This window comes from Telmatherina bonti (assembly GCF_933228915.1).
Source record: "Telmatherina bonti genome assembly, chromosome: 5".
In the NCBI taxonomy this organism is placed as follows: Eukaryota; Metazoa; Chordata; class Actinopteri; order Atheriniformes; family Telmatherinidae; genus Telmatherina; species Telmatherina bonti.
Window position 1 is genome coordinate 4,377,293 of NC_136623.1, and position 22,955 is coordinate 4,400,247.

General features: G+C 47.2%; 1 protein-coding gene across 1 annotated transcript in view; it reads left to right on the plus strand.

Annotated features, from left to right (window-relative positions):
- The window catches only part of LOC306755769 (collagen alpha-6(VI) chain-like), an 85,878-nt gene that overhangs the window by 44,610 nt on the left and 18,313 nt on the right, over positions 1-22,955 (plus strand). Inside the window, exons 26-38 of the mRNA XM_079240280.1 lie at positions 555-617; positions 2,380-2,442; positions 2,517-2,567; positions 2,644-2,679; positions 4,807-4,869; positions 4,966-5,028; positions 6,057-6,092; positions 6,170-6,206; positions 6,433-6,926; positions 8,866-8,962; positions 9,034-9,687; positions 12,209-12,293; positions 12,394-12,548. Coding sequence (XP_079096406.1) covers positions 555-617; positions 2,380-2,442; positions 2,517-2,567; positions 2,644-2,679; positions 4,807-4,869; positions 4,966-5,028; positions 6,057-6,092; positions 6,170-6,206; positions 6,433-6,926; positions 8,866-8,962; positions 9,034-9,687; positions 12,209-12,293; positions 12,394-12,548 — 1,897 coding nt within the window. The remainder of the gene's footprint in view (positions 1-554; positions 618-2,379; positions 2,443-2,516; positions 2,568-2,643; positions 2,680-4,806; positions 4,870-4,965; positions 5,029-6,056; positions 6,093-6,169; positions 6,207-6,432; positions 6,927-8,865; positions 8,963-9,033; positions 9,688-12,208; positions 12,294-12,393; positions 12,549-22,955) is intronic.

Consider the following 22,955-nt stretch of genomic DNA (forward strand, 5'->3'; position numbering starts at 1 on the left):
ATATCCATCTATACATGTATAGGCAAGAAGGTAGACCTCCATCAGGACCAGAACCAGAACCAGGAGGGAAAACCTCCATCAGGACCAGGAGGGAAAACCTCCATCAGGACCAGGAGGGAAAACCTCCATCAGGACCAGAACCAGGAGGGAAAACCTCCATCAAGACCAGAACCAGGAAGGAAAACTTCCATCAGAACCAGAACCGGGAAGGAAAACCTCCATCAAGACCAGAACCGGGAAGGAAAACCTCCATCAGAACCAGAACCAGGAAGGAAAACCTCCATCAGGACCAGAACCAGGAAGGAAAACCTCCATCAGGACCAGAACCAGGAAGGAAAACCTCCATCAGGACCAGAACCAGGAAGGAGAACCTCCATTCTGCTCCACTGTGATGAAAAGATGTTTTCGATGATATTTCTCTCAGATCTGCATGGATCTCTTCTTCTTCTGTAAATGATTCAGCCTAATTTTATTTTGATCAGATAAAAATTCCAACGTAAGTAAACCTGCTGTGATCAAAGCTCACCCAGTAAGATGTGTTCTTGTTCCTGCAGGGTGCACCAGGACTGCCTGGGAACCTAGGACTAACTGGACGGAGAGGTGCTACCGGACAGAAGGTGTGTTCCATCTAATCCCTCCATCTTTAATCCAGAGAACATCTGATCCCTGCTGGGATAACAAACCAGCATCTGACTTTCAGATTAACGGGGAAAAATAGTTTTATTTATCCTGTATGTGTCCAGGTTTTACTCTGCGGCCATCAGTTCCAACCTTCTTCAGATAGAGTTACACCAATAAAGTTAAACATGCTGATAATGTCGTTGAATTGATTCAAATTTTATTAATCTAATAAAAGTTCATAAAGTTAGGAGATCCTTTTGTTATATAGACATTGTTTTTTCCCCATCCTGACTTACAGATGCACAGCAAGTTCTTAGAATCTCCTCCTGACTACCAGGAAAAAAATGTGTAACTACAAATCTCCACTACGGAGGACATTGCTTAAACTTTTAAATATTGTGGTAAAATATAGTTATATTTATCTAAGAAATGATTTAATGTGTTCATAAGATATTCAATGAAACTATAACTACAAAATTTCAAGTAAAAATCAGCACAAAAAAAGTATTACACACTTTTGGTCTTCCCAAAAAACATGCTTGTTGCAATGGAGGCCATTTTTCTTTTAAAGAGAGAAACAAAGTTCACAACTGTTAGCTGCTAATGCTAAGACCATGGCCTCTAATGTTAGCTGCTAATGCTAAGATGCTAATGCTAAGACCATGATCTCTCACGTTAACTGCTAATGCTAAGACCATGGTCTCTCACGTTAGCTGCTAATGCTAAGACTATGGTCTCTAATGTTAGCTGCTAATGCTGCAGCCATTGTTTCTCAGGTTCGTTGCTAATGCTAAGACAATGATCTCTCACATTAGCTGCTAATGCTGCAGCCATAGCTTCTCAGGTTTGTTGCTAATGCTAAGACCATGATCTCTCACGTTAGCTGCTAATGCTAAGACCATGGTCTCTAATGTTAGCTGCTAATGCTGCAGCCATGGTTTCTCAGGTTCGTTGCTAATGCTAAGACCATGGTCTCTAATGTTAGCTGCTAATGCTGCAGCCATGGTTTCTCAGGTTCGTTGCTAATGCTAAGACCATGGTCTCTAATGTTAGCTGCTAATGCTGCAGCCATGGTTTCTCAGGTTCGTTGCTAATGCTAAGACCATGGTCTCTAATGTTAGCTGCTAATGCTGCAGCCATAGTTTCTCAGGTTTGTTGCTAATGCTAAGACCATGATCTCTTACGTTAGCTGCTAATGCTGCAGCCATGGTTTCTCAGGTTCGTTGCTAATGCTAAGACCATGGTCTCTAATGTTAGCTGCTAATGCTGCAGCCATAGTTTCTCAGGTTCGTTGCTAATGCTAAGACCATGGTTTTTTGTCTCAGCTTCTAACACGAAGATTATGATCCCTCATATTAGCCGCTAATGCAAAGAGCATGATAGCTCATGTTAGCCTCTGACGCAAAGTTCATGGTAACTCATGCTGCTAACACGAAGACCATTGTCTTTTCTAGCAGTAATACTGCTCCCATATTTAGAATTTTTTATGTTAATCGAGACGTATGAGAAAAAAATCAGTAAAAGTATGAATGTTTTGTGTCTTCATAGCATCCTTAGGGAGAGGACTGTTATGCCTTTATGATGAGCAGATGAATTAGAACATTAAAGCGATCCACAAGGGTAATTCAGGAGAAACTACCCTTTTTCCTCCCAATGAACGCAGTATGCCTCCATAATGAGAGTAACTTTAAGATTGTTTACTTTTTCTGGTATTCAACATGAAGCCAAAGTAACAACATGTTGTGTTTGCTGTTGAAGGGCCAACAAGGGGACCCCGGCATTAAGGGTGCTCAGGGACCAGCAGGGCCCAGAGGAATGCCGGTAAGCAGCTGAAACTTCTGCTGCATCATGTTTTCTGTGTCTTCGTGTTTGTGATGGTCTGAGCTGTGTTTCAGGGTCAGGATGGTCGAGATGGATACGGACCTCAAGGACCTAAAGGAGCGAAGGTACAGCAGGACATCAGAGAAGCTCAAGTTCTGATCTACCACCTTCTAATCAAACACCTCAACTATCTCTGTGCAGGGAGATCCTGGTTTTCCCGGTTACCCTGGTCGGATGGTGAGTCCAGATGAAGCTTATCCAAAATCAGGTCCAGTTTTGCTCTGAGCCTTCAGAGGAACTGAAGGTTGACCTTTACACAGCAGTGTCCCAGGAAGAGACACTGCAGGTCAGACTGTATCTGACATGCTCCACAAAGGAAACCGGTTTTATTTGAAACTCTAATTTGAGAATAGTCTGCGTTTTCATTCCCCTTTGAATAAACCTAAATATTGCAAAAGATAACTACTAATGGAAACACCAACTTTTAGAAAAGCGTAGAAAATGTCACTGTAAGATTTTTACACCCATATGAAGTGTATTTTCAGACATGTCAATATAGAAGTTTATCGCAAAAGTGTAACAGAAACTTTTTTTGTATTTACACGTAGGAGATCACATGGCCGTTCATTGCTGGTAACGATGGCGTGGTTTATATGGATGAAGGAGAAATTAAGGAAATCTTTTTACAGTTAAAGACAAAAGCATAACTTTCATTCTTTAAAGCAAACAACAGCAAAATGCAGAGTTTTACAAGGAATTAGAAAGAAATGAGAGAAAAGTGGTTTGAAACGCTGTGGAGGATCATTCACAGCAAGTGGAAAACCCTGGAACAATGCTACCCTGAATATCTAGCTACCTGGCCACCAGGCTACCTAGTTACCTGGCTACAAGGCTACCTAGCCACCTGGCCACCTAGCCACATGGCTACCTGACTACCAGGCTACCTAGCCACCTGGCCACCTAGCCACCTAGCCACATGGCTACCTAGCCACCTGGCCACCTAGCCACCTAGCCACATGGCTACCTGACTACCAGGCTACCTAGCCACCTGGCCACCTAGCCACATGGCTACCTGACTACCAGGCTACCTAGCCACCTGGCCACCTAGCCACATGGCTACCTGACTACCAGGCTACCTAAACACCTGGTCACCTGGCTACCTAGCTACCTGACTACCAGGCTACCTAAACACCTGGTCACCAGGCTACCTAGTTACCTGGCTACCAGGCTACCTAGCCACCTGGCCACCTAGCCACATGGCTAGCTGACTACCAGGCTACCTAGCCACATGACTACCTGACTACCAGGCTACCTAGCCACCTGGCCACCTAGCCACATGGCTACCTGACTACCAGGCTACCTAGCCACATGGCTACCTGACTACCAGGCTACCTAAACACCTGGTCACCTGGCTACCTAGCTACCTGACTACCAGGCTACCTAAACACCTGGTCACCAGGCTACCTAGCCACCTGGCCACCTAGCCACATGGCTACCTGACTACCAGGCTATCTAGTTACCAGTCTACCTGACAACCTAACTAACTAACCACCTGGGTACCTGACTACCTGGTCACCTAGCAACCAGACCACCTAGCCACCTGGCTATCCAGTCACTTAGCTTCCTATCATAAGTTGCAATTATCATAAAACTTCATCCTGTGGTTGAAATTTTATGAGATTGAAGTTGATGAACTAAACACTGTTCAGTGTGAAATATTGTAAAATCATAGAATTTTTCTTTTGCACAGAAACTTAAGGAAACGTGTGATGGTGTAAAAACCATCAAAGAAATCAAAGTTTCCTTTTGTTAATTAAGTGTTATGTTCTATCACCCATTTAAACTTTTAACGAAGTTTCTCTGGGAAGTGGGCTGGGATTTTGTTCTTGTTTTGGCCAAACACGCTCACCTCAACTTGAAAAACACAGCTGTTTATGAGATTCATGTAAAACCTGTAAGACTGACACAAAAGTCACATCACACTTCTCTCAACACAACTTAGACGTTCAGTACAAATTAAAAACAATCCTACCCTGAAGAATAAAAGTACATGATATACTTATAAAAAGTAGAACGTAAATCAAAAGTAAAGACGCATTGTTGTACATGTTTTAGATAGTAAAATACTTTACCCTTCAAATCAGCTATCAATCATATCCGTTATAAATTTAAATCCATCCAGGTCAAAAGTCTGATTGATGACCAGTACTTACAAACCACTTTTTCAGAGTGAATAGAGGAAGCAAGTCGAGTTTTCGCTCATATTTCTTCAGCGTATCTCAGACAGGAAACACAAACACAAGACCAAACTTTTAAGGTGACTTAATTGAAACAAAGATTTGAGCTGCATGTTTCCCTCTGCAGGGTGAAAGCGGCCTGCAGGGACCTAAAGGACCACCTGGTGGTAAAGGGAACCGAGGCCGAGGGGTGGGTGTCGTAAGCCAGACACTTCAAACTGGTTTGGAATAAAAACCATTTCTTCTTCTGTCGTAAAGTTAGGATTGTCTCTTCTGATCAATCCAGGGCAACTCAGGCCTGTCGGGAGAATCAGGAATACCTGGAGATCCGGGATATCCAGGACACAGAGTGAGTTCCAGATCGTTGGTGTGTAAAGGAGAGTTGGGGAACATTAACACAAAAGCTTTTAGATGGCTGGACTGAACTTATTCTCTGCTGCGTCTTAAGCCCCTCCCCCGTCCAGAATAACTCACCAGAAGCGCCGTAAGCCCCTCCCCCGTCCAGAATAACTCACCAGAAGCTGCGTAAGCCCCTCCCCCGTCCAGAAGAACTCTCTAGAAGCTGCGTAAGCCCCTCCCCCGTCCAGAAGAACTCTCTAGAAGCTGCGTAAGCCCCTCCCCCGTCCAGAAGAACTCTCTAGAAGTTGCGTAAGCCCCTCCCCCGTCCAGAAGAACTCTCTAGAAGCTGCGTAAGCCCCTCCCCCGTCCAGAAGAACTCTCTAGAAGCTGCGTAAGCCCCTCCCCCGTCCAGAAGAACTCTCTAGAAGCTGCGTAAGCCCCTCCCCCGTCCAGAAGAACTCTCTAGAAGCTGCGTAAGCCCCTCCCCCGTCCAGAAGAACTCTCTAGAAGTTGCGTAAGCCCCTCCCCCGTCCAGAAGAACTCTCTAGAAGCTGCATAAGCCCCTCCCCCGTCCAGAAGAACTCTCTAGAAGCTGCATAAGCCCCTCCCCCGTCCAGAAGAACTCTCTAAAAGCGGCGTAAGCCCCTCCCCCGTCCAGAAGAACTCTCTAGAAGCCTGGATGGACCTTTACCGTCTGTTTACTGTCACATGTTCGTGTCTGGTGATGAAGCGTGAGATGAACACGGAGAATGTTAAAATACTGGAACATAATGGAGACTCTGGGTCTTTAGGCCTGGAATGTTTTCTCTTTCAAGAATAATTAATTCTTGTATATGTATATACATGTAATGTATGTATATATATATATATATGTGTATATATATATATATATATATACTTTTTTAAAACAGTTTATACAAATCTGTGAACTGATTTTTAAAACTTCCAGGGAGATGTAAGATAAATCGTGTAATATGCATATTTCTTTATTTAATTGTTTTTTTGACATAAAAGCATCTTATTGTTTTATTTCTGCAGGGCTCCCGCGGCCCTCCTGGAACAAAAGACATGACTGTAAGTCTACCTGAGAATGGTCTCACCTGTACGTGTGCAGGTCTGTGACAGAGGTATCACCTGTTCTGTTGTTGCAGGACTGCCAGCTGATCACCTACATCAGAGACAACTGTGGTGAGTCGGATTCTTTATGTCCGGAGGTAGAAACCTGCAGCTCCTGTCTGAATCCTGTTCTGTCTCCTCACAGCTTGCTCCTCCGGTACGTATCTCTGCTCTGACATCACAACGTGACATCATCATCGCCAACACCACCCATCAGTCCCAACTTTTGTCATCATCATCAGTCCAACGCACCACGACCTGCTCTTCTCTCTGCTCACGCTGTCTTCTGGTCTTCCAGGCCGCTCAGAGTGCCCCGCCTTCCCCACCGAGCTGGTCTTCGCTCTGGACATGTCTGAGGACGTGACGCCGGTCCTCTTTGAGAGGCAGCGTGTCGCCCTCCTGTCCCTGCTGGATGACATCAGCATCGCCGAGAGCAACTGTCCGACGGGCGCTCGCGTGGCCGTGGTGGGTTTCAGCGCATACACCAAGTACCTGATCCGCTTCCAGGACTACCGCCGCAAGTCACAGCTGATGGAAGCGGTGAAGAACATTGCCCTGGAGAGGACGTCCAACAGGCGGCAGCTGGCCGCCACCATGCGCTTCGTAGGCCAGAATGTCTTCAAACGGGTGCGATCCGGAACGTTGATGAGGAAGGTGGCGGTGTTCTTCACTAACGGGGCTTCGCAGGATGTGGACGACATCCTAACGGCCGTGATGGAGTACCGCGGCCTCAACATCATCCCTGCAGTCATGTCTCTGAAGAACGCTCCCCTGATCAGGAGAGCCATGGAGGTAGGTGGAACCGGTTCCGGTTCTGATCCAATCAGCTGCTCTCTGGTTGGATCCAACATGTTCTGATTGATAGATCTGACCTTCTGATCGTCACCGGGTCAAACAAAAATCCCCTTTAGCACGACATGTCAACACGGACTCCAGTAGGCCACCAACAGCTTCCCATGACGCCCTCCACTGTTGGATCTCCTGCTTGTCTTGTTCTCACGCTCATATGTAGTCGCTTTGGGTAAAAGCATCTGCTAGTGGCTGTAGACTAGAATAGAATAGAATATAATCTGGCCACCTGATTACCTGGTCATGCCAAGCAGGTGAAAACATGGAAAATCTTGGAAATCAAGAACCCCCTGGTCTGTGGATAAAGGGGGAACGTAGGGTCCCTGCAAAGTTATTGCTTGCATAACTTTCTCTCTGAACTTTACTGAAGCAGACCAACCCACCTGGACCGACCCACCTGGACCGACCCACCTGGACCGACCCACCTGGACCGACCCACCTGGACCACCCCACCTGGACCGACCCACCTGGACTAACCCACCTGGACCGACCCACCTGGACCGACCCACCTGGACCGACCCACCTGGACCGACCCACCTGGACCAACCCACCTGGACCGACCCACCTGGACCGACCCACCTGGACCGACCCACCTGGACCGACCCACCTGGACTAACCCACCTGGACCGACCCACCTGGACCGACCCACCTGGACCAACCCACCTGGACCGACCCACCTGGACCGACCCACCTGGACTGACCCACCTGGACTAACCCACCTGGACCGACCCACCTGGACCGACCCACCTGGACCACCCCACCTGGACCACCCCACCTGGACCCACCCACCTGGACTAACCCACCTAGACCCACCCACCTGGACCGACCCACCTGGACCGACCCACCTGGACTAACCCACCTGGACTAACCCACCTGGACCGACCCACCTGGACCGACCCACCTGGACCCACCCACCTGGACCACCCCACCTGGACCCACCCACCTGGACCAACCCACCTAGACCCACCCACCTGGACCCACCCACCTGGACTAACCCACCTAGACCCACCCACCTGGACCCACCCACCTGGACCCACCCACCTGGACCAACCCACCTGGACCACCCCACCTGGACCAACCCACCTGGACCAACCCACCTGGACCAACCCACCTAGACCAACCCACCTGGACCCACCCACCTGGACTAACCCACCTAGACCCACCCACCTGGACCAACCCACCTGGACCAACCCACCTAGACCCACCCACCTGGACCAACCCACCTGGACTAACCCACCTAGACCCACCCACCTGGACCCACCCACCTGGACCCACCACCTGGACTAACCCACCTGGACTAACCCACCTGGACCGACCCACCTGGACCGACCCACCTGGACCACCCCACCTGGACCAACCCACCTAGACTAACCCACCTGAACTAAACCACCTGGACCGACCCACCTGGACCGACCCACCTGGACCGACCCACCTGGACCGACCCACCTGGACCAACCCACCTGGACCAACCCACCTGAACTAACCCACCTGGACTAAACCACCTGGACCGACCCACCTGGACCGACCCACCTGGACCGACCCACCTGGACCAACCCACCTAGACTAACCCACCTGAACTAACCCACCTGGACTAAACCACCTGGACCGACCCACCTGGACCGACCCACCTAGACCGACCCACCTGGACCAACCCACCTGGACCAACCCACCTGGACCGACCCACCTGGACCGACCCACCTGGACTAGCCCACCTGGAGAATTTTGTGCAGTTTCAGCACTAGGGGGCGATGTTGGCTGTATGTTTCCATATTTGTAGACAACGGACAAAAAATGTTCATTTTTATGAACTTTGTTCCTGTGGATCAGCTTCATGAATCCATCCACTTTTGTCTCTGAAGCCGGGAATTGTGTCTCCTTCCAGGTGGACGAGACGGGGCAGTCCATCTTCACGGTTCTGGGGAGGCCGCAGACCCTGGCTGCTGACTTGAGGAAGGTCAGGAACTGCGCCATCTGTTACGGTAAGCAGCAAGTCTCCAGCAGGACCAGCAGGTTCTGATCTTTGGTTAAGTGGTCTTGTGTGTGTCCTCAGACCCCTGCAGACCCTCAGAGGACTGCTCCTACATCCAGGACCAGCAGCAGCCTCAGCAGGTGGAGGTGGACCTGGCCATGGTGCTGGACGGGTCCAGGGAGATGCAGGCGGACCAGTACGCCGGGGCTCAGCAGCTGCTGGGTTCTGTGGTGGAGCAGCTCGCCGTGAGCTCTCAACCTCAACGGGCCGCAAACAGGGCCCGGGTGGCCCTGGTCCAGCAGGGCGTCGCCCAGACCGCCAAGCTAGAGTTTGGCCTGCAGACCTACCAGAACCAGGAGCTGATGAGGAGGCACTTGATCCAGAACACGCGGCAGCAGGGCGGCTCGTCGGTGCTGGGACAGACCCTGGACTACACCCTCAAGGAGGTTCTGCTGAAGGCCGGCCAGCCGGGCCGGAAGAAGGTTCTGCTGACAGTGGTGGCTACCCAGACGGCCTCCGGGGACCAGGCCAGGCTCCGTTACGTCTCCCAGAAGGCCAAGTGTGATGGAGTGGCGATGTTCGTGGTGACAGTGGGCGACCGCTACAACCGGACGCAGGTGGAGGAGCTGGCCGGTCTTCCGGTCCAGCAGCACCTGATCCACGTCAGCAGGCTGGAGGCCGAGGAGCTGGCCTACACCCAACGCTTCTTCAGGGTCTTCCTCTCCGCCCTCAGCAGTAAGAACACACAGTAGTCTGGTCTGGCCTGGCCTGGCCTGGCCTGGCCTGGCCTGGCCTGGTCTGGTCTGGTCTAACCTGGTCAAGTCTAGACATGTCTGGTCTGGTCTGGTTTGGACAGGTCTAAACAGGTCTGGTCTGGTCTGGTCTGGCCTGGCCTGGTGTAGCCTGGCCTGGCCTGGCCTAGCCTGGTCTGATCTGATCTGGCCTGGTCTGGCCTGGCCTGGTCTGGTCTGGCCTGGTCTACTCTAGACATGTCTGGTCTGGCCTGGCCTGGCCTGGTCTGGTCTGGTCTGGTCTGGTCTGATCTGGCCTGGCCTGGTCTGGTCTGGTCTGATCTGGCCTGGTCTGGTCTGGTCTGGTCTGATCTGGACTGGTCTGGTCTGGTCTGGCCTAAACAGGTCTGGTCTGGCCTGGCCTGGTCTGGTCTGGTTTGGTCTGGTCTGGACAGGTCTGTACAGGTCTGTACAGGTCTGGTCTAGTCTGGACAGGTCTCTACAGGTCTGGTCTGGTCTGGCCTGGCCTGGCCTGTACAGGTCTGGTCTAGTCTGGTCTGGTCTGGTCTGGTTTGGTCTGGCCTGGTCTGGACGGGTCTGGTCTGGCCTAGACAGGTCTGGCCTGGTCTGATCTGGCCTATTCTGTACAGGTCTGGACAGGCCTGGTCTGGCCTGGCCTGGACAGGTCTGGTTTGGCCTAGACAGGTCTGATGTCGTCTGGTCTGGACAGGTCTGGTCGGGTCTAGCCTGGCCTGCTCTGGTCTGGTCTTGTCTGGACAGGTCTGGTCTGGCCTAGACAGGTCTGGCCTGGTCTTTGTTCTGGTCTGGTCTGGCCTGGCCTGGCCTGGCCTGGCCTGGCCTGTCTGGTCTGGTCTGGTCTGGCCTGGTCTGATCTGGCCTATTCTGTAAAGGTCTGGTCTGGTCTGGTCTGGTCTTGCCTGGTCTGGCCTGGTCTGGTCTGGGCTTGTAAGGTCTGGTCTGGTCTGGTCTAGTCTGCTCTGGTCTAGTTTAGTCTCGTCTGGTCAGGTCAGGTCTGGTCTGGTCTGGCCTAGCCAGGTCTGGTCTGGTCTGGTCTGGTTTAGTCCCGTCTGGTCAGGTCAGGTCTGGTCTGGTCTGGCCTAGACAGGTCTGGTCTGGTCAGGTCTGGTCTATACTGGCCTGGACAGGTCTGGGCTGGTCTGGAAAGGTCTGGTCTGGGCTAGACAGGTCTGGTCTGGCCTGCCCTGGTCTGGCCTGGTCTGGTCTGGACAGGTCTGGCCTGGACTGACCTGGCCTGGCCTGGTCTGGTCTGGTCTGGCCTGGCCTGACCTGGACAGGTCTGGGCTCACCTGGTCTAAATAAGTCTGGTCTGGTCTTGTCTGGCCTGGCCTGGTCTGGACCGGTCTGGCCTGTTCTATGTCTGGCCTAGACAGGTCTGGCCTGGCCTGGCCTGGTCTGGTCTGGCCTGGACAAGTCTGATCTGGCCTGGCCTGGCCTGGTCTGGACAGGTCTGGCCTGGTCTGGTCTGGCCTAGACAGGTCTGGTCTGGCCTGGTTTTGTCTGGCCTATTCGGGACAGGCTTGGTCTGGCCTGGCCTGGACAGGTCTGGTTTGGTCTGGTCTGGTCTGGTCTGGCCTGGCCTAGTCTGGACAGGTCTGGTCTGGTCTGGCCTGGACAGGTCTGGTCTGGTCTCGCCTGGTCTAAACAGATGTGGTCTGGTCTGGTCTGGTCTGGTCTGGCCTGGCCTAGTCTGGACAGGTCTGGTCTGGTCTATGTCTGGCCTAGGCAGGTCTGGTCTGGTCTGGTCTGGCCTGGCCTGGCCTGGCCTTGCCTGGCCTGATCTGGACAGGTCTGGCCTGGTCTATGTCTGGCCTAGGCAGGTCTGGCCTGGTCTGGTCTGGACAGGTCTGGCCTGGTCTATGTCTGGCCTAGACAGGTCTGGTTGGGTCTGGCCTGGCCTGGCCTGGTCTGGACAGGTCTGGCCTGGTCTATGTCTGGCCTAGACAGGTCTGGCCTGGCCTGGTCTGGTCTGGACAAGTCTAGGCCTGGTCTGGTCTGATCTGGACTGGTCTGGTCTGGTCTGGCCTAGTCTGGTCTGGACAGGTCTAGGCCTGGTCTGGTCTGATCTGGACTGGTCTGGTCTGGTCTGGTCTGGTCTGGCCTAGCCTGGCCTGGTCTGTTCTTGTCTGGTCTGGTCTGGTCTGGACAGGTCTGGTCTGGCCTGGTATGGGCTGGACAGGTCTGGCCTAGTATGGTCTGGTCTGGCCTGGTCTGGTCTGATAATAGATGAATTGGTGAGAAGTATGAAGGAGACAGATATAACTTATGATGATATAACTTAATGATGAATGACATTGAGAGAAATAAGTTGTGGGCGTGGCGTATATGAGTGGGTGTGACTTGTAAGGAGAGGCGTGGTCTCGTGGAGGGGTGGTTCCCTGGAGGTTTCCAGCGTCCTGCAGGTTGTACTGTCCTGCTTCAACAGGTTGTTCTGTTCTGACTGAAGCGTTGGGGTTCTTCAGGACTTCCTGTTTGTGTCGTTTCAGAGGGAATGAATTCGTACCCTCCCGTCGCTCTAAAACCGACCTGCGACCAGCTGCGTGGACAGGAAGGACAGATCTTCTACACACAGTAACTTTTCAACTTTTCATGCAAATATGATCGAATTTTGAATTTTAACCTTGTCCCAGCGTACAGAGATTCCTCCTGATTACTGCTGATGTATGTCCAGGCAGGGCGCTGCTGAGTGGGATGAAGTCTACAGGGAGGTGGAGGCGAAGGAGGAGGAGGAGGAGAGGTACCAGGAGCAGACCGGAGGACTCGTTCAGACTGGCCAGCTGGACGTGGTGGACTCTCTGACTGGAAGAAACCCGCTGGGAGTTAACGGTAGACCAATCCTTGTCTACAATGCAGGATCTGATTGAGAACTGCTAAAGACCTGATCAGGATCCGGATCAGAGCCCAGCTACACAAAAACACCTTCAGTTCTCCTCAGGAAGTCAGATAGAGTTAAACTCTGGTCTGGTTCCAGGAAACACGGGCACCGGAGAGACCAGAACCTGGTCTGGTCTGGTTCCAGGAAACACGGGCACCGGAGAGACCCGAACCTGGTCTGGTCTGGTTCCAGGAAACACGGGCACCGGAGAGACCAGAACCTGGTCTGGTCTGGTTCCAGGAAACACGGGCACCGGAGAGACCCGAACCTGGTCTGGTCTGGTTCCAGGAAACACGGGCACCGGAGAGACCCGAACCTGGTCTGGTCTGGTTCCAGGAAACACGGGCACCGGAGAGACCCGAACCTGGTCTGGTCTGGTTCCAGGAAACACGGACACCGGAGAGACCCGAACCTGGTCTGGTCTGGTTCCAGGAAACACGGGCACCGGAGAGACCCGAACCTGGTCTGGTCTGGTTCCAGGAAACACGGGCACCGGAGAGACCCGAACCTGGTCTGGTCTGGTTCCAGGAAACACGGGCACCGGAGAGACCCGAACCTGGTCTGGTCTGGTTCCAGGAAACACGGGCACCGGAGAGACCCGAACCTGGTCTGGTCTGGTTCCAGGAAACACGGGCACCGGAGAGACCAGAACCTGGTCTGGTCTGGTTCCAGGAAACACGGGCACCGGAGAGACCCGAACCTGGTCTGGTCTGGTTCCAGGAAACACGGGCACCGGAGAGACCAGAACCTGGTCTGGTCTGGTTCCAGGAAACACGGGCACCGGAGAGACCCGAACCTGGTCTGGTCTGGTTCCAGGAAACACGGGCACCGGAGAGACCCGAACCTGGTCTGGTCTGGTTCCAGGAAACACGGGCACCGGAGAGACCCGAACCTGGTCTGGTCTGGTTCCAGGAAACACGGGCACCGGAGAGACCCGAACCTGGTCTGGTCTGGTTCCAGGAAACACGGGCACCGGAGAGACCCGAACCTGGTCTGGTCTGGTTCCAGGAAACACGGGCACCGGAGAGACCCGAACCTGGTCTGGTCTGGTTCCAGGAAACACGGGCACCGGAGAGACCAGAACCTGGTCTGGTCTGGTTCCAGGAAACACGGGCACCGGAGAGACCAGAACCTGGTCTGGTCTGGTTCCAGGAAACACGGGCACCGGAGAGACCCGAACCTGGTCTGGTCTGGTTCCAGGAAACACGGGCACCGGAGAGACCCGAACCTGGTCTGGTCTGGTTCCAGGAAACACGGGCACCGGAGAGACCCGAACCTGGTCTGGTCTGGTTCCAGGAAACACGGGCACCGGAGAGACCCGAACCTGGTCTGGTCTGGTTCCAGGAAACACGGGCACCGGAGAGACCCGAACCTGGTCTGGTCTGGTTCCAGGAAACACGGGCACCGGAGAGACCCGAACCTGGTCTGGTCTGGTTCCAGGAAACACGGGCACCGGAGAGACCCGAACCTGGTCTGGTCTGGTTCCAGGAAACACGGGCACCGGAGAGACCCGAACCTGGTCTGGTCTGGTTCCAGGAAACACGGGCACCGGAGAGACCCGAACCTGGTCTGGTCTGGTTCCAGGAAACACAGGCACTGGAGAGACCAGAACCTGGTCTGGTCTGGTTCCAGGAAACACGGGCACCGGAGAGACCCGAACCTGGTCTGGTCTGGTCAGGTCAGGTCAGGTCTGGCATGGTCTGGTTTAGGTTTAGGTCCTGGTTCAGTTGAAGTGCAGACTAAAGTCAAATTTCAGACATATGCCTAGGTCCAGATTCAGGTTTAGATTCAGGTCCAGATTCAGGTTTAGATTCAGGTTTAGATTCATGTCCAGGTTTAGGTTTAGATTCAGATCCAGAGTCAGGTCCAGATTCATATTCATGTTTAGGTCCACATTCAGGTATAGATTCAGTTTTATGTTCAGGTTTAGATTCAGGTCCAGATTCAGGTTTTGATTCAGATCCAAATTTAGGTCCAGATTCAGGTTTAGATTCAGGTCCAGATTCAGTTTTTGATTTAGATCCAAATTTAGGGTCCAGATTCAGGTTTAGATTCAGGTTCAGATTCAGGTACAGATTTAGATCAAGATTCAGGTCCAAATTCAGGTTTAGAGTCAGTTTTATGTTCAGGTTTTGATTCAGATCCAAATTTAGGTCCAGATTCAGGTTTAGATTCAGATCCAGATTCAGGTCCAAATTCAGGTCCAGATTCAGGTTTAGATTCGGGTCCAGATTCAGGTCCAAATTCAGGTTTAGATTCAGGTCCAGATTCAGGTCCAAATTCAGGTTTAGATTCAGATCCAGATTCAGGTTTACATTCAGATCCAGATTTGGTTTTAGATTCAGGTTCAGATTCAGATTCAGATTCTGATTCCGCTTTCGATTCAGATCTAGATAAAGGTTTAAATTCAGGTATAGATTCAGTTTTATGTTCAGGTTTTGATTCAGATCCAAATTTAGGTCCAGATTCAGGTTTAGATTCAGATCAAGATTCAGGTTTAGATTCAGATCCAGATTCAGGTCCAAATTCAGGTTTAGAGTCAGTTTTATGTTCAGGTTTTGATTCAGATCCAAATTTAGGTCCAGATTCAGGTTTAGATTCAGGTCTAGATTCAGGTTTAGATTCAGGTCCAGATTCAGATTCAGGTCCAGTTCTGGTTTAGATTCTCAGATCCAGATTCAGGTCCAAATTCAGGTTTAGATTCAGATCCAGATTCAGGTCCAAATTCAGGTCCAGATTCAGGTTTAGATTCAGGTCCAGATTCAGGTCCAAATACAGGTTTAGATTCAGGTCCAGATTCAAGTCCAAATTCAGGTTTAGATTCAGATCCAGATTCAGGTTTACATTCAGATCCAGATTCGGGTTTAGATTCAGGTTCAGATTCCGATTCCGCTTTCGATTCAGATCTAGATAAAGGTTTAAATTCAGGTATAGATTCAGTTTTATGTTCAGGTTTTGATTCAGATCCAAATTTAGGTCCAGATTCAGGTTTAGATTCAGATCAAGATTCAGGTTTAGATTCAGATCCAGATTCAGGTCCAAATTCAGGTTTAGATTCATGTCCAAATTCAGGTTTAGATTCATGTCCAAATTCTGGTTTAGATTCAGATCAAGATTCAGATCCAAATTCAGGTTTAGAATCAGATCCAAATTCAGATTTAGATTCAGATCCAGATTCACGTTTAGATTCAGGTCCAGATTCAGATTCAGGTCCACTTCTGGTTTAGATTCTCAGATCTAGATTCAGGTCCAAATTCAGGTTTAGATTCAGATCTAAATTCAGGTCCAAATTCAGGTTTAGATTCAGACCCAGATTCAGGTCCAGACTCAGATTCAGGTCCAGTTCTGGTTTAGATTCTCAGATCCTGATTCAGGTCCAAATTCAGGTTTAGATTCAGATAAAGATTCAGGTCCAAATTCAATTCCAGATTCAGGTTTAGATTCAGATCCAGATTCAGGTTTACATTCAGATCCAGATTCGGTTTTAGATTCAGGTTCAGATTCAGATTCAGATTCTGATTCCGCTTTCGATTCAGATCTAGATAAAGGTTTAAATTCAGGTATAGATTCAGTTTTATGTTCAGGTTTTGATTCAGATCCAAATTTAGGTCCAGATTCAGGTTTAGATTCAGATCAAGATTCAGGTTTAGATTCAGATCCAGATTCAGGTCCAAATTCAGGTTTAGAGTCAGTTTTATGTTCAGGTTTTGATTCAGATCCAAATTCAGGTCCAGATTCAGGTCCAGATTCAGGTCTAGATTCAGGTCCAGATTCAGGTCCAGATTCAGATTCAGGTCCAGTTCTGGTTTAGATTCTCAGATCCAGATTCAGGTCCAAATTCAGGTCCAGATTCAGGTCCAGATTCAGGTCCAAATTCAGGTCCAGATTCAGGTTTAGATTCAGGTCCAGATTCAGGTTTACATTCAGATCCAGATTCGGGTTTAGATTCAGGTTCAGATTCCGATTCCGCTTTCGATTCAGATCTAGATAAAGGTTTAAATTCAGGTATAGATTCAGTTTTATGTTCAGGTTTTGATTCAGATCCAAATTTAGGTCCAGATTCAGGTTTAGATTCAGATCAAGATTCAGGTTTAGAATCAGATCCAAATTCAGATTTAGATTCAGATTCAGGTCCAAATTCAGGTTTAGATTCAGATCCAGATTCACGTTTAGATTCAGGTCCAGATTCAGATTCAGGTCCACTTCTGGTTTAGATTCTCAGATCTAGATTCAGGTCCAAATTCAGGTTTAGATTCAGATCTAAATTCAGGTCCAAATTCAGGTTTAGATTCAGACCCAGATTCAGGTCCAGACTCAGATTCAGGTCCAGTTCTGGTTTAGATTCTCAGATCCTGATTCAGGTCCAAATTCAGGTTTAGATTCAGATAAAGATTCAGGTCCAAATTCAATTCCAGATTCAGGTTTAGATTCAGATCCAGATTCAGGTTTAGATTCAGATCCAGATTCGGTTTTAGATTCAGGTTCAGATTCAGATTCAGATTCTGATTCCGCTTTCGATTCAGATCTAGATAAAGGTTTAAATTCAGGTATAGATTCAGTTTTATGTTCAGGTTTTGATTCAGATCCAAATTTAGGTCCAGATTCAGGTTTAGATTCAGATCAAGATTCAGGTTTAGATTCAGATCCAGATTCAGGTCCAAATTCAGGTTTAGAGTCAGTTTTATGTTCAGGTTTTGATTCAGATCCAAATTTAGGTCCAGATTCAGGTCTAGATTCAGGTCTAGATTCAGGTCTAGATTCAGGTCCAGATTCAGGTCCAGATTCAGATTCAGGTCCAGTTCTGGTTTAGATTCTCAGATCCAGATTCAGGTCCAAATTCAGGTTTAGATTCAGATCCAGATTCAGGTCCAAATTCAGGTCCAGATTCAGGTTTAGATTCAGGTCCAGATTCAGGTCCAAATACAGGTTTAGATTCAGGTCCAGATTCAGGTCCAAATTCAGGTTTAGATTCAGATCCAGATTCAGGTTTACATTCAGATCCAGATTCGGGTTTAGATTCAGGTTCAGATTCCGATTCCGATTCCGATTCCGCTTTCGATTCAGATCTAGATAAAGGTTTAAATTCAGGTATAGATTCAGTTTTATGTTCAGGTTTTGATTCAGATCCAAATTTAGGTCCAGATTCAGGTTTAGATTCAGATCAAGATTCAGGTTTAGATTCAGATCCAGATTCAGGTCCAAATTCAGGTTTAGATTCATGTCCAAATTCTGGTTTAGATTCAGATCAAGATTCAGATCCAAATTCAGGTTTAGAATCAGATCCAAATTCAGATTTAGATTCAGATTCAGGTCCAAATTCAGGTTTAGATTCAGATCCAGATTCACGTTTAGATTCAGGTCCAGATTCAGATTCAGGTCCACTTCTGGTTTAGATTCTCAGATCTAGATTCAGGTCCAAATTCAGGTTTAGATTCAGATCTAAATTCAGGTCCAAATTCAGGTTTAGATTCAGACCCAGATTCAGGTCCAGACTCAGATTCAGGTCCAGTTCTGGTTTAGATTCTCAGATCCTGATTCAGGTCCAAATTCAGGTTTAGATTCAGATAAAGATTCAGTTCCAAATTCAGGTTTAGAGTCAGTTTTATGTTCAGGTTTTGATTCAGATCCAAATTTAGGTCCAGATTCAGGTCTAGATTCAGGTCTAGATTCAGGTTTAGATTCAGGTCCAGATTCAGGTCCAGATTCAGATTCAGGTCCAGTTCTGGTTTAGATTCTCAGATCCAGATTCAGGTCCAAATTCAGGTTTAGATTCAGATCCAGATTCAGGTCCAAATTCAGGTCCAGATTCAGGTTTAGATTCGGGTCCAGATTCAGGTCCAAATTCAGGTTTAGATTCAGGTCCAGATTCAGGTCCAAATTCAGGTTTAGATTCAGATCCAGATTCAGGTTTACATTCAGATCCAGATTTGGTTTTAGATTCAGGTTCAGATTCAGATTCAGATTCTGATTCCGCTTTCGATTCAGATCTAGATAAAGGTTTAAATTCAGGTATAGATTCAGTTTTATGTTCAGGTTTTGATTCAGATCCAAATTTAGGTCCAGATTCAGGTTTAGATTCAGATCAAGATTCAGGTTTAGATTCAGATCCAGATTCAGGTCCAAATTCAGGTTTAGAGTCAGTTTTATGTTCAGGTTTTGATTCAGATCCAAATTTAGGTCCAGATTCAGGTTTAGATTCAGGTCTAGATTCAGGTTTAGATTCAGGTCCAGATTCAGGTCCAGATTCAGATTCAGGTCCAGTTCTGGTTTAGATTCTCAGGTCCAGATTCAGGTCCAAATTCAGGTTTAGATTCAGATCCAGATTCAGGTTTACATTCAGATCCAGATTTGGTTTTAGATTCAGGTTCAGATTCAGATTCAGATTCTGATTCCGCTTTCGATTCAGATCTAGATAAAGGTTTAAATTCAGGTATAGATTCAGTTTTATGTTCAGGTTTTGATTCAGATCCAAATTTAGGTCCAGATTCAGGTTTAGATTCAGATCAAGATTCAGGTTTAGATTCAGATCCAGATTCAGATTCAGGTCCACTTCTGGTTTAGATTCTCAGATCTAGATTCAGGTCCAAATTCAGGTTTAGATTCAGATCTAAATTCAGGTCCAAATTCAGGTTTAGATTCAGACCCAGATTCAGGTCCAGACTCAGATTCAGGTCCAGTTCTGGTTTAGATTCTCAGATCCTGATTCAGGTCCAAATTCAGGTTTAGATTCAGATAAAGATTCAGTTCCAAATTCAGGTTTAGAGTCAGTTTTATGTTCAGGTTTTGATTCAGATCCAAATTTAGGTCCAGATTCAGGTCTAGATTCAGGTTTAGATTCAGGTCCAGATTCAGGTCCAGATTCAGATTCAGGTCCAGTTCTGGTTTAGATTCTCAGATCCAGATTCAGGTCCAAATTCAGGTTTAGATTCAGATCCAGATTCAGGTCCAAATTCAGGTCCAGATTCAGGTTTAGATTCGGGTCCAGATTCAGGTCCAAATTCAGGTTTAGATTCAGGTCCAGATTCAGGTCCAAATTCAGGTTTAGATTCAGATCCAGATTCAGGTTTACATTCAGATCCAGATTTGGTTTTAGATTCAGGTTCAGATTCAGATTCAGATTCTGATTCCGCTTTCGATTCAGATCTAGATAAAGGTTTAAATTCAGGTATAGATTCAGTTTTATGTTCAGGTTTTGATTCAGATCCAAATTTAGGTCCAGATTCAGGTTTAGATTCAGATCAAGATTCAGGTTTAGATTCAGATCCAGATTCAGGTCCAAATTCAGGTTTAGAGTCAGTTTTATGTTCAGGTTTTGATTCAGATCCAAATTTAGGTCCAGATTCAGGTTTAGATTCAGGTCTAGATTCAGGTTTAGATTCAGGTCCAGATTCAGGTCCAGATTCAGATTCAGGTCCAGTTCTGGTTTAGATTCTCAGGTCCAGATTCAGGTCCAAATTCAGGTTTAGATTCAGATCCAGATTCAGGTTTACATTCAGATCCAGATTTGGTTTTAGATTCAGGTTCAGATTCAGATTCAGATTCTGATTCCGCTTTCGATTCAGATCTAGATAAAGGTTTAAATTCAGGTATAGATTCAGTTTTATGTTCAGGTTTTGATTCAGATCCAAATTTAGGTCCAGATTCAGGTTTAGATTCAGATCAAGATTCAGGTTTAGATTCAGATCCAGATTCAGGTCCAAATTCAGGTTTAGAGTCAGTTTTATGTTCAGGTTTTGATTCAGATCCAAATTTAGGTCCAGATTCAGGTTTAGATTCAGGTCTAGATTCAGGTTTAGATTCAGGTCCAGATTCAGGTCCAGATTCAGATTCAGGTCCAGTTCTGGTTTAGATTCTCAGATCCAGATTCAGGTCCAAATTCAGGTTTAGATTCAGATCCAGATTCAGGTCCAAATTCAGGTCCAGATTCAGGTTTAGATTCAGGTCCAGATTCAGGTCCAAATACAGGTTTAGATTCAGGTCCAGATTCAAGTCCAAATTCAGGTTTAGATTCAGATCCAGATTCAGGTTTACATTCAGATCCAGATTCGGGTTTAGATTCAGGTTCAGGTTCAGATTCCGATTCCGCTTTCGATTCAGATCTAGATAAAGGTTTAAATTCAGGTATAGATTCAGTTTTATGTTCAGGTTTTGATTCAGATCCAAATTTAGGTCCAGATTCAGGTTTAGATTCAGATCCAGATTCAGGTCCAAATTCAGGTTTAGATTCATGTCCAAATTCTGGTTTAGATTCAGATCAAGATTCAGATCCAAATTCAGGTTTAGAATCAGATCCAAATTCAGATTTAGATTCAGATTCAGGTCCAAATTCAGGTTTAGATTCAGATCCAGATTCACGTTTAGATTCAGGTCCAGATTCAGATTCAGGTCCACTTCTGGTTTAGATTCTCAGATCTAGATTCAGGTCCAAATTCAGGTTTAGATTCAGATCTAAATTCAGGTCCAAATTCAGGTTTAGATTCAGACCCAGATTCAGGTCCAGACTCAGATTCAGGTCCAGTTCTGGTTTAGATTCTCAGATCCTGATTCAGGTCCAAATTCAGGTTTAGATTCAGATAAAGATTCAGGTCCAAATTCAATTCCAGATTCAGGTTTAGATTCAGATCCAGATTCAGGTTTAGATTCAGATCCAGATTCGGTTTTAGATTCAGGTTCAGATTCAGATTCAGATTCTGATTCCGCTTTCGATTCAGATCTAGATAAAGGTTTAAATTCAGGTATAGATTCAGTTTTATGTTCAGGTTTTGATTCAGATCCAAATTTAGGTCCAGATTCAGGTTTAGATTCAGATCAAGATTCAGGTTTAGATTCAGATCCAGATTCAGGTCCAAATTCAGGTTTAGAGTCAGTTTTATGTTCAGGTTTTGATTCAGATCCAAATTCAGGTCCAGATTCAGGTCTAGATTCAGGTCTAGATTCAGGTCCAGATTCAGGTCCAGATTCAGGTCCAGATTCAGATTCAGGTCCAGTTCTGGTTTAGATTCTCAGATCCAGATTCAGGTCCAAATTCAGGTCCAGATTCAGGTCCAAATTCAGGTCCAGATTCAGGTTTAGATTCAGGTCCAGATTCAGGTCCAAATACAGGTTTAGATTCAGGTCCAGATTCAGGTCCAAATTCAGGTTTAGATTCAGATCCAGATTCAGGTTTACATTCAGATCCAGATTCGGGTTTAGATTCAGGTTCAGATTCCGATTCCGATTCCGCTTTCGATTCAGATCTAGATAAAGGTTTAAATTCAGGTATAGATTCAGTTTTATGTTCAGGTTTTGATTCAGATCCAAATTTAGGTCCAGATTCAGGTTTAGATTCAGATCAAGATTCAGGTTTAGATTCAGATCCAGATTCAGGTCCAAATTCAGGTTTAGATTCATGTCCAAATTCTGGTTTAGATTCAGATCAAGATTCAGATCCAAATTCAGGTTTAGAATCAGATCCAAATTCAGATTTAGATTCAGATTCAGGTCCACTTCAGGTTTAGATTCTCAGATCTAGATTCAGGTCCAAATTCAGGTTTAGATTCAGATCTAAATTCAGGTCCAAATTCAGGTTTAGATTCAGACCCAGATTCAGGTCCAGACTCAGATTCAGGTCCAGTTCTGGTTTAGATTCTCAGATCCTGATTCAGGTCCAAATTCAGGTTTAGATTCAGATAAAGATTCAGTTCCAAATTCAGGTTTAGAGTCAGTTTTATGTTCAGGTTTTGATTCAGATCCAAATTTAGGTCCAGATTCAGGTTTAGATTCAGGTCTAGATTCAGGTTTAGATTCAGGTCCAGATTCAGGTCCAGATTCAGATTCAGGTCCAGTTCTGGTTTAGATTCTCAGATCCAGATTCAGGTCCAAATTCAGGTTTAGATTCAGATCCAGATTCAGGTCCAAATTCAGGTCCAGATTCAGGTTTAGATTCGGGTCCAGATTCAGGTCCAAATTCAGGTTTAGATTCAGGTCCAGATTCAGGTCCAAATTCAGGTTTAGATTCAGATCCAGATTCAGGTTTACATTCAGATCCAGATTTGGTTTTAGATTCAGGTTCAGATTCAGATTCAGATTCTGATTCCGCTTTCGATTCAGATCTAGATAAAGGTTTAAATTCAGGTATAGATTCAGTTTTATGTTCAGGTTTTGATTCAGATCCAAATTTAGGTCCAGATTCAGGTTTAGATTCAGATCAAGATTCAGGTTTAGATTCAGATCCAGATTCAGGTCCAAATTCAGGTTTAGAGTCAGTTTTATGTTCAGGTTTTGATTCAGATCCAAATTTAGGTCCAGATTCAGGTTTAGATTCAGGTCTAGATTCAGGTTTAGATTCAGGTCCAGATTCAGGTCCAGATTCAGATTCA